Source organism: Notechis scutatus, chromosome 6 (genome assembly GCF_049901735.1).
Source record: "Notechis scutatus isolate UNSWTSFEM ecotype Mainland chromosome 6, rNotScu1.2, whole genome shotgun sequence".
Lineage (NCBI taxonomy): Eukaryota > Metazoa > Chordata > Lepidosauria > Squamata > Elapidae > Notechis > Notechis scutatus.
In genome coordinates, this window is record NC_142014.1 from 19,513,811 (window position 1) to 19,529,223 (window position 15,413).

Here is a 15,413-nt window from a genome sequence, read left to right on the forward strand (position 1 = left end):
AAATGATTCTGAGACCCTAGAAGGAAAAGAGCAACAAAGATGACTAGGAGACAGGTGGCTAAACTGTATGTTAAACAGGTAAGAGAATTAGCTATGTCTAGTCGAAGGAGGGGAAGAGATGGGAGATCTGATAGTAGTTTTCCAATGCTTGAAGGGCTGTTACAAAGAAGGGGTCGATTTATTCCACAAAGCACCTGAGGTTAGGATAGGAACCAATGGATGGAAGCTTGTTAAAAGAGAGATCCGATCTAAAACTAAGGAGAAATTTTCTGACAAGGAGGACAATGAACCAATGAAAAAGCTTGCCTTCCAGAATTGTGGGATGCTCCGTTGCTGAAGGTTTTCAAAAATAGATTGGACAACCATTTGTCTGAGATGCTGTAAGGTTGGAGTAGAAGATCTCCGAGATCCCTTCCAGCCCGATTCCTGCTGAAACTAGTAATTGATATTATATTCTGAGACTAACAATTATATCACAAATGAGAAAATATTTGCTGGGTATGCATAATTCCAGTGCAGTGAGTCTAATGTCATTGAAGCCCAACAACAAGAGATAATTGGGATTAATATTATTGCTACAGTATATTACTAACATCTTCTACAAAAAGTAGTATCGCCAAAAGTGCCTTTGTCATACAGTAACCAGTCTAATTGTTTCTACATAAAGCGAATCCCAAATCAATTCGTTTAATTTGGTATAAATAATTAATATGAATAAAATCAATAAAATATAGCCATTATCATGATATTGAATTTGTACATAAATTCGAAATAATGAATTATCGCAGTAATATAGTAACACGTTTAATTTACTTAATTTCCAACACAAATGCTTCTGTATCTGATTCATAGTCAGTGGTGGTGTTCTGTAATTTGGTACCTATGCATGTGTTAGAAATACAATCTGTTCACCAGTGCTGGAAATATAGTCCTGACAAACATGAAAAGCGTTGAGTTGGATAAATCAGAACTACGGCTTTCATCAATAACACAGAACGTTTCAACAGGAGGGGTTCTTTTACATTTCTGTAATGGAGTTTACACCAATTGGTTATGTCCATTAATTGCATTCCTTGTAGCTGCATTCCAGCTGCCAAAAGGCCACTATAGAAAAAACAAAATCTGATTTTGAAAAACAGCTGATTTTGGGTCTCCGATGTGAAAATTTATGATGCTGATGGTAGGAGATCAGGCTGAGAGGGTGGAAAAAAATAAAAACCAGGAGGATGGATTGAGATTCAGAGTAGAAGTTTATGCTTAGAATCAGTTCTGGAGTCTCTTTTCAAAAATTGACACTGCGGAAGGAAAATTCCCAGAGGTGGTATTCAGCAGGTTCTGACTAGTTCTGGAGAACTGGTAGCAGAGATTTTTAGTTTGGAGAACCGGTAGTGGAAATATTCAGTAGTTCAGAGAACCAGCAAATACCACCTCTGACTGGCCCTGCCCCCATCTATTCTCTGCCTCCCGAGTCCCAGCTGATTGTCTGGGTCTTCTTTGGTTGCCTTGCACAGGAGAACAGAGCTGGAAAGCAGGTTAGTGGGGTGGGGAGGGAATGGAGATTTTGCAGTATCCTTCCCCTGCCACGACACCAAGCCACGTCCACAGAACTGGTAGTAAAAGAAAATTGAATTCCACCACTGAAAATTCCTATTGCCGGTGATAGGTGCACAGTGCAGGTAGATAAAAACCATTTTGACTCCAATTCAGAAACTAAGAATGGAGTAAGATATGGGTTGGAAAATTATTTTTGGAAATGGATCTGGAGTCTCTTTTCCAAAATCACAGATTTTGGTATTCTCGAATGAACATTACTGATACCACCAGTAGATGAAAGAGGCAGGGCTGAAAAATTGTTCAAGTTGAATAGAAAAATGGAGTATCTCAATTTGATTTGGAGTAGAATTTTATGCTTTGAACCTGTTCTGGCTTATCTTTTTTGAGAACTGCCGATTTTGTGTCCATTGGACGAAAATTCCTGATGCTGGAAGTTTGAGCAATGGGCAGTGGAATTTTATGCTTAGATGAAGTTCTGGATTGATTTTTCAAGAACAGCAAATTTTGAGTCCCTGTAAAAAAAATTTTCCAGTAGGTTCTTGGGGTAGGGGTGGGGTTAAAAAAATATTTCAACCTGAATGGAAAAATGGTGGGTGAGATTAGATTTGGGGTGGAATTTTAGCACCCGTTCTGTACTTTCCTTTGGGGAACATCCAGTTTGTGTTCACCAGGAGGAAAATTCCTGCCGCCAGTAGTAGGCATGCAGGGCGAGGGTGTGTGTAAAATATTTCAATCCAAGTGCAAAAATGGAGGGTGGGATAAAATTTGGGGTGGTATTTTATGCTTCAAACCAGTTCTGTTTTCTTTTTCCAGAAATTGCTAATCTTGAGTACCTTGGAGGCAAATTTCTTATTCTGCTGGTGACCTCTGGCAAAAGAAATGATGGACTTGACCACTTCTCTTGGCGCATGAAGGCTATAGAGCTGTGGTGGCGAACCTATGGCATGCATGCCACAGGTGGCACGTAGAGCCATTTGTGCCGGCACGCGAGCTGCAGGCAAACTTATCTCACTGCGCATGCGCGTGCATCATAGCTGATTTTCGGCTGGTTTGAGGCCTTTTTCAGCCTCCCAGAGCTTGAGGAAGGCTTCTGCAGGCTTTGCAGGTCAAAAACTAGGCCCGTTTCCTCACTTCGTTTTTCTGGAAATACTGGAAGTGACGAAACGGGCCTAGCAGAAACCTTCCTCAAGCCTCTGGGAGGCCGAAAAAGGCCTCAAACCAGCCGAAAATCAGCTGTGAGGTGCAGTGCAGGTAAGGGGGCGTGGGTGGGTGGGGATTGTGTGTGCATGCATAGGGGGCGTGGGGAGCATGCATTGCCTTCTGGGTGCTGGCACGCATGAGCATGCAAGCGCACACCCAATTTTTGGCACTGGAGCCCAAAAAGGTTAGCCACCACTGCTATAGTTTCGGACATGAACAACTAGGCTTCAGGTGAACCTGGTAATACCGAGTGGATCTGGATTTTGGGGTCTTCTGGTTCTGGTATTTTACCATCTTCGGCATTGGATGGTATGGCACTGCCCCAGACAGACTTGTTGTGAAATTTGGGGGCTCCTTCCAGTCTGCTTGAGAAACAGGTGGCAGCCTTTTCACAGCTTTGTGTTGTGCGCCTTGCTATACTCACAGTCTCTCGTCCTCTGCTCACATCCGGAATGAATTACTGTAGCAGGCTCAACATGGGGCTGCCCTTGAAGAGTATCTTCAGCTGATGCAGAATGCATCTGTGCTGATAGTTATTATACCTCTTTTGTGCACTGCGTGAGTTCCCAATTTGCTTCCGTGTGTAATTCAAGATGCTCGCTTTGACTTTTAAAGCGGGGGGACCATTTTGAGGGGCCACCTCTTCCCAATTACATCGGCCCATCCATCTACCAGGTCAGTAGAAGGCAACGTACTCTAAGATCCTGCCCTCTAAGAAGATTCATCTAAGACAGGCTTGTCCAACCCGCGGCCCATGGGCCACATGCGGCCCAGGTCGGCTCATAATGCGGCCCAGTGCAATTTTTTATTTTTTAAGAAATTCCAAAGTTTCAAGTTACACTGCCGGCGCTTGCGGCCGGAATGCGGCCAGGGCACGTCACAATGGTGATGCCAGCACACCAGCTCGCTTCACCCGCCCCATCCATTATATTAGCTCCGAGAAGCCACATCTTGCGGCCTGTGCTGAGTATGGGTGAGCGCATCACAAAAGTGACGCCAGCGCGCCAGCTTTACCTGCCCCCCGTCTATTTTAGAAGCTCCGACAGGCCACATCTTGCGGCCTGTGCGGAGTGTAGATGAGCCAGTTGAACTGTATTGCGCTGCGGCCATCACTGTCGCGCAGCGCTCCCCCACTGTTTTTGGATGATCAGGTATCGTTACTGTTATTTTATTTTATGTGCGGCCCAAACCAAATTTTCATCTTCTAATGTGGCCCAGGGAAGGTGAAAGGTTGGACACCCTTGATCTAAGAGAAACCAAGTGGTGCATCTTTTCTGCTGTGGCCCCCACTCCGTGGCCCATTATTCCCATTAGCCTTCCAGATGGCCCTTAAAACTTTTTTTTTTTTTTTACCAGCATTGGGATCCCAGGAACAACTTACAAGGTAATTGTATGAGATTAAGTGATATTTATTCTCCTACTTTCTTAGGTTCTATTTTATATGTTTACATTATGTGCTTGATTTATTTGTTTTAGATTGTCAGGGAGTTTTTAACTGTTGCTGTGTTACATGCTGCCCAGAGCTATTTGAGATGGGTGGCTATATGAATATATTAAACAAATAAATTCCCATGAAGAAAAACAACCAAGAGCAGAAAGCATTTTTAGGGTTTATTTAAATAAAAATTATAATTTATACCAAGATACCCTATTCCCCTCCCCCCCCCACTTTTTTTTTTAACGAAGAAAGTTCTCTTAAAAAATGTACAGGGTAAATTGTTTCAGTTCAGTTTTTCATACAGTACAACTCTGTCTGAACAAGTTACACTGCTAATGTATTATTTACAACTTCAAAATATAGACATAAAAAGTATTTCACATCCATTCTTTTTAATGATTAGTAGCAGAAAAAAAAATATCTGCCCAAATGTACATAATTAGTTATAAACTACCAGATTTTCTTTTGCAGGTCAAACACTCCCATACTTCTACAATATCCCCCCTCAGTTTATACAGCATATCCACTGACTTTGCAAGAGTTTTGCATTATGGTGCTACATGATTTGCCTAGAGTCAAATCCTGCAAAATTAATATGTTAATGTAATAAAATTTCTGATTCTAGCAGTTTAGGGAGGGAACATAAGTTGTGATCTGTTTTCATATCCTTTTATGATGACAAAAGGTCTCCAACATGACCACTATGTTTCTAGGAAAAGATCTTATTTAACTAAATTTTAAAAAATCATCATGAGCCACAGGAGATATTACTATATATGTATCAGAACAACAAATTTATAAAATGATTTTTTTTAAATGCTACTGTAAGGTAATACTTTGTATTAGTAGCACTAATGGAGCTACATTCAGTAAGTAGGTAATGAAAATCCCATAGAAAGAGATGAATTTAAATCAAACCTAAGAGTGATTGCCTGAGTACAGAATAGATTGACAAATATTCAGCATTTCAGGATATAAGGACGAAAAAAAAGAACTGAGATGGTCCAGCACACCCAAAATTATTTTTAGGGCATGAGATCAATTATCCCATATCACAAAGAACAGAAGTTAATTATGCATTAGTCCTTTCAGTACAAAAATGTAGATGGCTATAGCAAGGAAGGGGAAAAAAATAGTTCCCATTTTAATGCATATTCACCTAATTTTCCAAATGCTTGTCTAAATTAGACTGCACTGCAATGGCGAAATGTACATTTCACATCTCCTACAACCTTTTTGTGTATGGGTGGAAATGTGTATGTATTTTTTACAAATGAATGTCATCAAACGTCTACAAAATTATATATTTCATCGTTGAAGTGGTGAATTGGGTACAGGAGAGATCAGGAAAATATGCACACAAATTGAGACATTTTTTTAATTTTGGCAGGAGAATTTATATCCTCGTGCAGAAATAGGCTGGGATAAAATTAAGGATTGGACACTGAGCTAAATGTTGCATGATAAGATTCACTTAATTCCTAAATGCCTGTTTTTTCATGTACACGATACAGACATTAATGGTCTTCACATTCTAATTTGAATACATGTTCTATTCCAGTCTCTTTTCTTTAAGGGATGTACTTTTTAAAAGTACAGCTTATTCTGAACATTTTAGTAAGATCACAGAATAACAGGGGAAAATTGAAAGCTATTTATGGATACTGTTTCATTCTGAAAATATAAAAATCAAAGATTACCATTGTGGCATGACCATACCTCACAAATAGTTTTGAAGCAACCACCTTCTAAAATAATAGTTTTCAACTTCATCAGCTTTAAGATGTGTAGACCTCAACTTCCAGAACTGGGAGATTCTGGGAGCAAAAATCTAGACATCTTGAAGTTGCCATCTTGAATCTAGACATCTTGAAGTTGGAGTACACTGTTCTAGAACAAGTCTTTGAGTGACTACAAAAAACAAACAAACGTGGTTATCTGATTTTCATCAGAAGCAGTAATTTTAGAAACACACTGAAGATTAAAAAGTATACCTGAAAATGATATAGAAGGGAGAAAAAAGAAAGAAAAATAGCTTGCTTGGTAAACAATATAATCTATTATTTTCCCCAGAGAAAATCTCACAGAACATAGAATAACAGGAAGGGATTTCAGAGGTCTTCTGATCTAACCTCCTCCTCCATCAAGAGACCCTGTATCATTCCTGACTAATGGCTGCCCCGTCTCTTATTGAAAGCCTTCAGTGACACCCACCCTTCTCCACTGTCAGGAAAATTATCCTTAATTCTAGATTGGATCTCTCTTTAATGATTCTCTACCTATTACTTCTTGTCCTGCCCTCAGTAATATATAGGTGGTCCTCAAATTACAACAGTTCATTTAGTGACCATTTGAAGTTACAATAGCAAAAAAAAAAGTGACTTATGACTGTTTTTTTTCCACACATCCACCCATTGCAGCATCTTCATGGTCACGTGACCAAAATGCAGATGGTTCATGTTTATAACATTTGCAGTGTCCCAGGGTTATGCCTTTTGTGATCTTCTTGACAAGCAAAGTAGATGGGGAAGCCAGATTCACTGAACCACCATCTTACTAATTTAACAACTGCAGTGTACCACTTAACAACTGTGGCAGGAAAGGTTGTACAATGGAGTACTACCTGTAGTAGTGCAGTATAAAGGGCACAATCACTTCACATGAACTTGATACCATCCCTTTGTTGATGCAATCTAGAACTGTGTTGGCTGTTTTGGCAGCTGCAGCACACTCCTGGGTCATACTTAAGTGATTGTCAACTCGGACTCTCACAGACACTGCTGTCGAGCTAGGTATCACCTATTCTACACCTTTGCATTTGGTTTTGGGTTTCTTTTGCCTATGTATAAAGACCTTACTTTTCTCACTACCGAATTTAATTCTGTTTAATGGGGGGCCAAGATCCTTCTGGATCTTGAGCCTATCTTCTAAAGTGTTGACTATTCCTCCCAGCTTGGTATCATCTCCAAATATGATGTGCACCCCTTCTTTCCCCTCTTCTAGCTCATTTATGAAGATGTTAAAGAGCACTGGCCCAAGAGGTATCCCATTGCATGTCCTTCTCCATGTAGATGTCGTTCCATTGAGGATTGCATGTTGAGTGTGGTTGGTCAGCCAGTTACAAAACCATCTGTGATGCTGTCTATCCCACATTTTTCTCTTACCAAGAAATAGGCTATAGTCTATTTTATCAAATGCCTTACTGAAGATGAAGTAAACTATGTCCACAGCATTTCCCTGATCCACTAATTTAGTCTTTTTTGTCAAAGAAGCCAAAGAAGAAGGTGTGTCTAGTATGATCTATTTTAACAAACCCATGTTGGGTTTAATAAAGTTTAATTAATAAGATTAAATATATAAACATGACTTTTATCCAAGGGACTTTTAAAAAGAACGGGAAAAACGCCAATTCTGTGTAATACAATTCTGATTTAGGTTAGTAAAAATGTTAATCTGACACAATGTTTATATCCCCATCTTTACATTTACTTGCTGGGATTATGCCTGGCAAAACCCTTATTTGTTCAAAGTTTTATGAAGCCTTTATATATATCACAAAATGTTAATACAGAAATGCATTACTAAAAAAGGTGACATTTTACCATCACTAACTTTTTTTCCACATTACAGTGCTGGTTCTCAAAACTGTGGGTCACAAGCCCCAGGCCCTCATCACCAACTTTGAGGGGTGCTACAAACGTTTTGAGTATGCAAATCAAGATCACATTAAGATGTTGCTCACACTCTGCCTGATCACACCAACAGCAACGTTAGGATTTATTTATTTTTTAACCAGTTGCTGCTATAAAAGGCAATGTTAATTCAAAATAAACATGGAACAAAATACAGTATGAGAGCAGCTATCTCAAAAATGAAATCCAGATTTCAAGGGTCATAAAGAAGAAAACAAGTGCATTCTTACCATTAAAATTATGGTTTGATAGCTTTACCATTTATTTCCAGTGAAAAGGTTTTATGTTATAAAGTTGCAATATTTTCTCATGTTTTAATTCTATATGAATTGCAATTTCTATGTGAATTGCATCTTAATTATTAAAAAATCAGTGGTATATTTTGCCTTATCCCAAGTCCACTGAAATCATGAGTTTAATTCATCATGGAAAATCACATATATTAAATTCATTTTAACATTTTAGGGGCTTGCATTACCACTGAGTTGAAAATCTCTGTATTACCTTATAGAAAATATAAGAGCATATGAACCTTTCAGATCCTGATTCTAGACCAATAATTAACGTGTGTTTTAATCCTTTTAAGAAGTTTTTTTAACAATTTTTTCCCCCACACATAAATCAGTTTGTTAAACTTTTCTAGCATTTATTACCCACAATTTTAGTCATGCTTCCTTCATTTCTATTTTTTTTTTTTTTTGCAAAATTCCATCTTCTTATGACATCTGAAGTTATAATAATTAAGCTTAACAGCAGTGACATGTTACATGCAAATGCATGTAACAAAGTCAACAACATAATGTAAAACAAGGGATTGGCTTGGGATAGACTAGTTCATAGCACAGAAGGATTCTCTCTTTTCTTATTTGACAGTTCCAATCGTATTTGTAAACAATTGACTCTACGTATATAATAAAAAGTAACTGAGGGGATCATTTGGAGTACAAAATAGATTCCAGGATCTACTGCTTCTCTGTTAGGAACCATCCACTCTTCAAAAACTGGCTTTGAAATAAAAGAAACCAAAATTAATGTATCACGGCCACCTTTATAAAATATTAAATTAACATGTGGAGTTTTAACCATCTACTCAATTTCTTTTTCATGATTAAAGACTACCACACACAAAGTTAATTACTACAAAAAGTGTGGCTACAGCTCTCAAGAAACTAAAATACCAAAGGAAAAGAATCATGGACACATACAAGGGTAACAGCAAGATCCAGGGGTTTCATCAAAATTATGTTAATCCAATGTTGTAGCACTCCTTTTTTATAAGTATATGACATTTCAAAGTACTACAAAGGGTGCAGAGCTTGTGGTACATTGATACAACACTATTCCCATTATTCCTCCTCCACTCCAATGGGCACATTTGTGATAACTTTCAACTTCATGTTTATCCAATATTTTAAGGAAAATACAGGATAATGCAGCATGCCAAATAATTCTAAAAAGTTGCTTCGCTATTGAAAACACTGGAAACGTTTGTTATGTCAACACAGGGACATAAGATTAACGACAAAGAAAGATGTGTAAGGTAGGCCGAGAAGAAATGTGCACACTGACTATCTGAAGATTTAATTGCATCTCCAAACTGTCTCTAAACCTATAAATGCCTTTTGAAAAGATACAGAAGTCAGTATGAACGTTTTCCGGAAGCACAGCTTCAAATACTCATAACTTTCAACTATTATTTACACCTCGTTTAGGAAAACAAATCATGTTCTTGACAGTTTTTGCTAAATTCAATCACAAACTTGCACCATAATGCCACTGAAATCAATGGAATTTGTGCAGTGGGTGTGTGCAGAACCCGTAGCTAAAGAAATATCAGATGAACCGCAGAGTTCAGGGTATGTCTAATTAGGACAAGGCCTACCCCTCAAGCTAGTTTTACTAAGAATCTTCCTAAGCGTTTTAATGTCAGTGAACAAACATTAAAAGTGCTTAATGTGCAAGGTTAACAGTGCCGATAGCATTTTCACTGTTCTTTTATTTTATTACAAAAAAAAAACCAGTAAATAAAAACCAACAGAAACCATGGAAGGCATGTAATAAAATACACTTTCTGTAATGTAAGACATATATATGCAACAAAGAAAACTATTGCAGGACTGATGATGAAGGATGTTCCACCTTTTTTATTCACTACTGGGTGAGTAAAATTCATGATGTTTCCTATAAAAACCCGGCAAGGATGATATACTAGCTTTCACTGGCAGATGCTGCAGAGGTTATCTTCACATACTGGCAGAAAATAGTCTCAAAAGCTTCGTCTCTGTGTACCATGGCACCAAACACGAGCGGCTTTCAGGTGGGAAAGAAAAAAAAAACCAAAGAAGTTCAATAAAAGAATGACTAAAATGTGAGCATTCCAATACACTAGTAAGAATTAATAGCAGAATCCTATACAGTACCCAAAAGGACGTTCATCTCAATTTTTGACTTGTTTAAAATAGACCTACTGGGTATACACAGAACTCCTCAATTTAGGGCCAAGATTTTCCAGATAACTTTAAATCCTTCCCTTGCCCCCAAACTGCTATGCTGTTAGGGGCTAGTCTGATGATTTCTGAAAGCAACTGTTCTTGAAACAGAAGCGTTGTGATCTAGGGCAGTGTTATGATTAGCCAGCAGCAGGTGCAGATGGCTGAGGAGAGCGAGGACTCTGATGAGGGGCCAGGACCATCAGGAAATGGACTGCTGCCTTCAGGGATTGTGGGGGCTGGCAGCAGTGACGAGGAGGTTCCCGAGGAGCCTGTGCCAAGTGCGCGTGAGCACAGGATGATTGATAGAAGAGAACAGCTGGAGCAACACAGGCGACTCAGGAGTAAGGATGCAATGTAACGGCCCCTCCCTCCATGGAATATAAGCCTTGTTTCAAAAGGTTTTTGCTTTTGCAAAAGGCAAAAACGCTCTAAGGACCCAGCATTGTATGTCCACCTGGCTTGTCTGAAGAATTCTGTCAAGGCTTTTCTGGTTGGACTAATTGGCTGCAAGCCATCTTTTATCTACAAAGAAGTTATTTGTAGATTAAAGCTGAGAAGGTTTGAGTTGCTGCGTTTGTTTGAGATTTTCTTGCTGGTAACAGGGTAGGGTCAGCACAGGCAGGGATGTCAAAGTCAAGCCCGCAGCCTGGAAACAGCCCGTGGGGTGCTTAGGTAGAAGACAGATAGATAGATAGAATTCTTTATTGGCCAAGTGTGATTGGACACACAAGGAATTTGTCTTGGTGCAAATGCTTTCAGTGTACATAAAAGAAAAGATACATTCGTCAAGAGTCAAGAATCATCAGGTACAACACTTAATAATAGTCATATGGTACAATAAGCAATCAAAGCATATTAGGAAACAGTCCATATAAATCGTAAGGATACAAGCAACAAGGTTACAGTCATACAGTTACAAGTGGGAGGGGATGGGTGATAAGGAGTGATGAGAAGATTAACAGTAATAGTAGTGCAGACTTTTTAGATAGTTGAACAGTGTTGAGGGAATGATTTGTTTAGCAGAGTGATGGCTTTCGGGGGAAAACGGTTCTTGTGTCTAGTTGTTCTGGTGTGTAGGGCTCTATAGCGTTGTTTTGAGAGAAGGAGTTGAAGCAGTTTATGTCCGGGATGTGAGGGGTCTGTAAATATTTTTACAGCCCTCTTTTTGACTCGTGCAGTGTACAGGTCCTCAATACTACAGGTTGTAGTAATTGTTTTTTCTTATATCTGACCCGGGGTCCTGCTCTGGAAACAGCGAAGAACTGGCCTGCGTGCAGCCCCCCTCCCCCGAGCTCTGTTTTCGCTGGCAGAGAGTTGCAGGATGCTGTCACAGCCGAAAACGGAGCTCGGGAGTCCGTTTTCTGTGGCAGAGCTAGTCTCGGGCCCCCACAGGCTCCCCCGAAATGAGTGATGTTGATCTAGCCATGTGCCCCCTGGCCACCCCCTCCATGAGGTCAAACACAACTCTGATGCGGCCCTCAATGAAATTGAGTTTGACACCCCTGATTTAGGGTCAAAAAATGCTCTACTTTGGAGCATTTCCTTCAAGAAACTACTGAACTGATTTTGGAGGAGCATAGTTTGGAAAAGGAACAAGGCAGTCCAAAGTTCTTCTCAATATTATGTCCCTGAATTGGAAAATTTTAGATATACATGCCTTGTCTACTTTGCTCTTCAGCTAAGAAATCTCCTAGCAGGGCTGGTAGACCAGTAACAAGCCAGCCTTCCCATCATTCCAACTTAAAACTATAAGAGTTGGTTTCCGGGTTGAGCCCTCCTCGCTGACAGACCATAGATCGTGACTGTCCGCGGCTATGGTCCGTGCTCTTTCGTTGGAGAGCCCCGATCATTGTGATTAGGGGCTGAAGCTGCCTTGGAGGGACGGTGGAGTAAGGGGAAGCCACAAGCCAGGTTGAGGGGAGCCGCATCTCCCCTCCTGGGCTTGGTCTTTTCCCCCCCGAAGACAACTGCAGGGGGGAAGAAAGAGGTGGATAACATCTGAACCGGGACAACTGGGCGAAACAACTAAACAAAAAGTACTCCGGGATTAAGGTAACATTGAACTTTTAAGAAAAGAAAAGTGAGCGGCAAAAATACAAAGGGACAGGAAAAACAATAAGCAAACAATTTTGACAGCTAAGCGGGGCTTCGAACCAGGAAAGGAAGAAGCCAGAACTAAGGACTTAATTAAATTGGACTAAAATATTTTGGCAATAAACAGGCATAAAATAAAGCTGGACTTAAGACGGTCAAAAAATAATACAAATTGGAGACTGGATTGTGCTGGAATATTGAGGAATATTGAGGTTCGAAAAACCCTAAATAAAAAAAACAGGGGGGAAAGGTGAAGACTTTGTATAACAGAGAGTGCCAGATTCTGACAAAAACTTGAACTCAAACAAAAGGAAAAGCATCTTGTTTCTGTATGAACTTGTGTTGATATAATGTTAAAGAAATATTGAAACAAAGTAAGAATCTTAGAAAGTGAAAGCTGAACCAGAATAAAGAAAGAAGCAAGGAAAGACTGACTGTGGGATTGATTGATGTTTTTGGTACAGACCCAGGGCTGGAACAATTGACAACTTTAGAAAACTGGAAGAAGAAAGAAGGAAAGTAAAAGTGTTTTTTGTGGGCTTCAACGATTATAAAATATAAGAGTGTGTAATGATGATATCTCTTCGGGAATTAAAAATGGAACTTAAAAATATGAGAGAATTACTACAGGAAAGAGGCGAATCACTTTGCTCTGTGTTAGAAGGAATGGAAATGGCGATTGAAGAACAAGAAGAAAGAGCTTCAGATGAGGAGGAGTCGACTCAATAAGACATTTTAAATAGACAATTAACACAAAGAACACTACAAAGACGAGGGGAAAGAAGGAAGGCTAAAAAGTTGAGATTTAAGAAGATAATAAAAAGGGGGAATACCTGTGAAATCAGGAGAGGTAGAAAGATCCAGCAGAAAAGTGGGAAGGAAGATATCAAGAAAGAGAGGGGTATAAACCAGAATGAGAAAAGATATGGGGAAAAGAGGGGGAGGAGAAGCAGTAAGAAACAGGTGCATGAAATAAAGAAATACGGAAATAGTAAAATGATGAAAAGAAATTTGCTTTTTCAGAGATAATGGTTGATGAATTAAAGAGGGGATTCTGCAGGGTGACAAGGGGTAACAAGAATATATTTGCAAATAAAAAAATATACTTAGAAAATAGGATAATATAGATTATTAAAGGAGGGATAGATACTGATAACTCTTATTAGATGAAATACATTTTTATTTTTAAAAGAAAAATTAAGGTTTATTGAAGGAATTGTAATAATTGAAATGAATGTGAAGATGTTTAAAAATGAGGTCAAATATCAGTGACCAGAAATTGAATAGTCAATTTTTCCCCTTTTACTTTTTGGAAATTAGAAATAAAATTAAGGGGGGAAAATATGTTGCGGAATCCAAATGAAAAGATGTAATTATTATTATTGTAACTACTTAAAAATAATGGTTTATTGGGAATTAAGATGAGGGAATAAAGGTATATTTTAACCACTGAGGTGTCACACTCAAAGCAGTAAAAGGGGGGAAACCTATACTTGTTTCTTTTTCTTTTGTGTTAAAACTTGTATTAATCTAGAATCTATAGAAAGAATGTGTGATGGAAAGAAAATATGACATATTAAAGAACTACTTAAATTAATAAGCTAATACGGACTATTAAAAGGAAGGAGAGACATTGGTAACTTTTTTTATTAGGCAAACATATATTGTTATTGTTATTTTTAAAATAAATATTAAAGGATTATATTTGAAATAATTGAAATGAAACGAAAAGATGTTTTGATTGAGATTAATGTAAGAGACTAGGATTAATTTGCTTGTTTCTCTCCTTTCTAAAAGTTTGGAATGGAAAAGGTAATAATAGAATTAAATATGCATATATGAATGTATAACTATTGTCATATTTGTATGTAAAAGTGATGACCCGGAAATATGTTGTCCACTAAAAAGAGCTTTTTGTTTTTATGTGAAAAACTGAATAAAATTTGTTAAAAAAAAAAAAAACTATAAGAATTACAGAAAAGGGGAAAAAATGGAAGAAGAGAGAAGATGGAAAGCATTGGTTTTATTTTTTTCCATTAAATAAAAAAATAGTTTTCATTAATAAAATGATTCACATTTGTCAAACTAAGAAGTGCTCCAAAAGAGATAAAACCAGCATTCCAGACAGATAAAATTGTCAAGTGATGGTAACCAGCATGCAAAGGAAGTATGTATGCTTCAGATCTGACTACTTACTTTTTGCGTAGATGGTGTGGATACTGCAATACCCATCCCAGATCCTGGGAGAACAGAAAGTACTTTGTACTAAAATAAAACACACAAAAAAACCTGATTTACATACTGAATACTTTCACATGCAACAGAAAAAGTAGGTTTCACCAGTGCAGAAATTTAAACAACAATATCTTATCTAGATATCCAAAGCTCTTAAAATAATGTATTAAAATGTAGAATAGCCCACATCTATATATATAAAAGCAAAATACCACTCATGCATCATCACAAAATCTCCAGAATCGTAGAGCTTACAAACTTGAAATGTGGCACTTATGTTCCTCTTGGCTTCTAGGTGCTCACTAAGAAAGGATTTTTCAAAATGACCTTCGGAGCATTGGTATATTATTATTAACATGCTCTGATGCTAAGAGTTCTACTCCCCCTCCACACCTGAACAGAAATCTGTTCCAAATGCAAAGCACAAGCAGGAGAGGAGTTTCAGTTTCAGTTTCACAGCACCAAGAAGCTTAAATACAGAACAGTTGAGCTAAGCCACGCCCAGGCTCCTTGCTGTCTCCTTCCTGTTCACACACCAAATACTGCTTCAGTTTCCAAACAGCCTTCAACTCTCTCACACACTGACAGGGTGCTAGCCAGATGAATACTGATGGATGCTGGTTGGCAGAGGCAGAATTTTTCCCCCCTTATTTTTCTCCCCAAAAACTAAGCCCGACCACAAAGTTTCGTAACGAAGCATGGGTATCA

General features: G+C 38.5%; 1 protein-coding gene across 2 annotated transcripts in view; it reads right to left on the bottom strand.

Annotated features, from left to right (window-relative positions):
- Window positions 1-9,834: 9,834 nt before the first annotated feature.
- GRAMD4 (GRAM domain containing 4) overlaps window positions 9,835-15,413 on the bottom strand; it is a 92,571-nt gene continuing 86,992 nt past the window's right edge. For both annotated transcript variants that reach the window (XM_026677654.2, XM_087969431.1), the window contains 2 exons: window positions 14,667-14,735; window positions 9,835-10,194 (listed from right to left, as the gene is read on the bottom strand). In XM_026677654.2, the coding sequence (XP_026533439.1) occupies window positions 10,093-10,194; window positions 14,667-14,735 (171 nt within the window). In that variant the 3' untranslated portion in view covers window positions 9,835-10,092. The remainder of the gene's footprint in view (window positions 10,195-14,666; window positions 14,736-15,413) is intronic.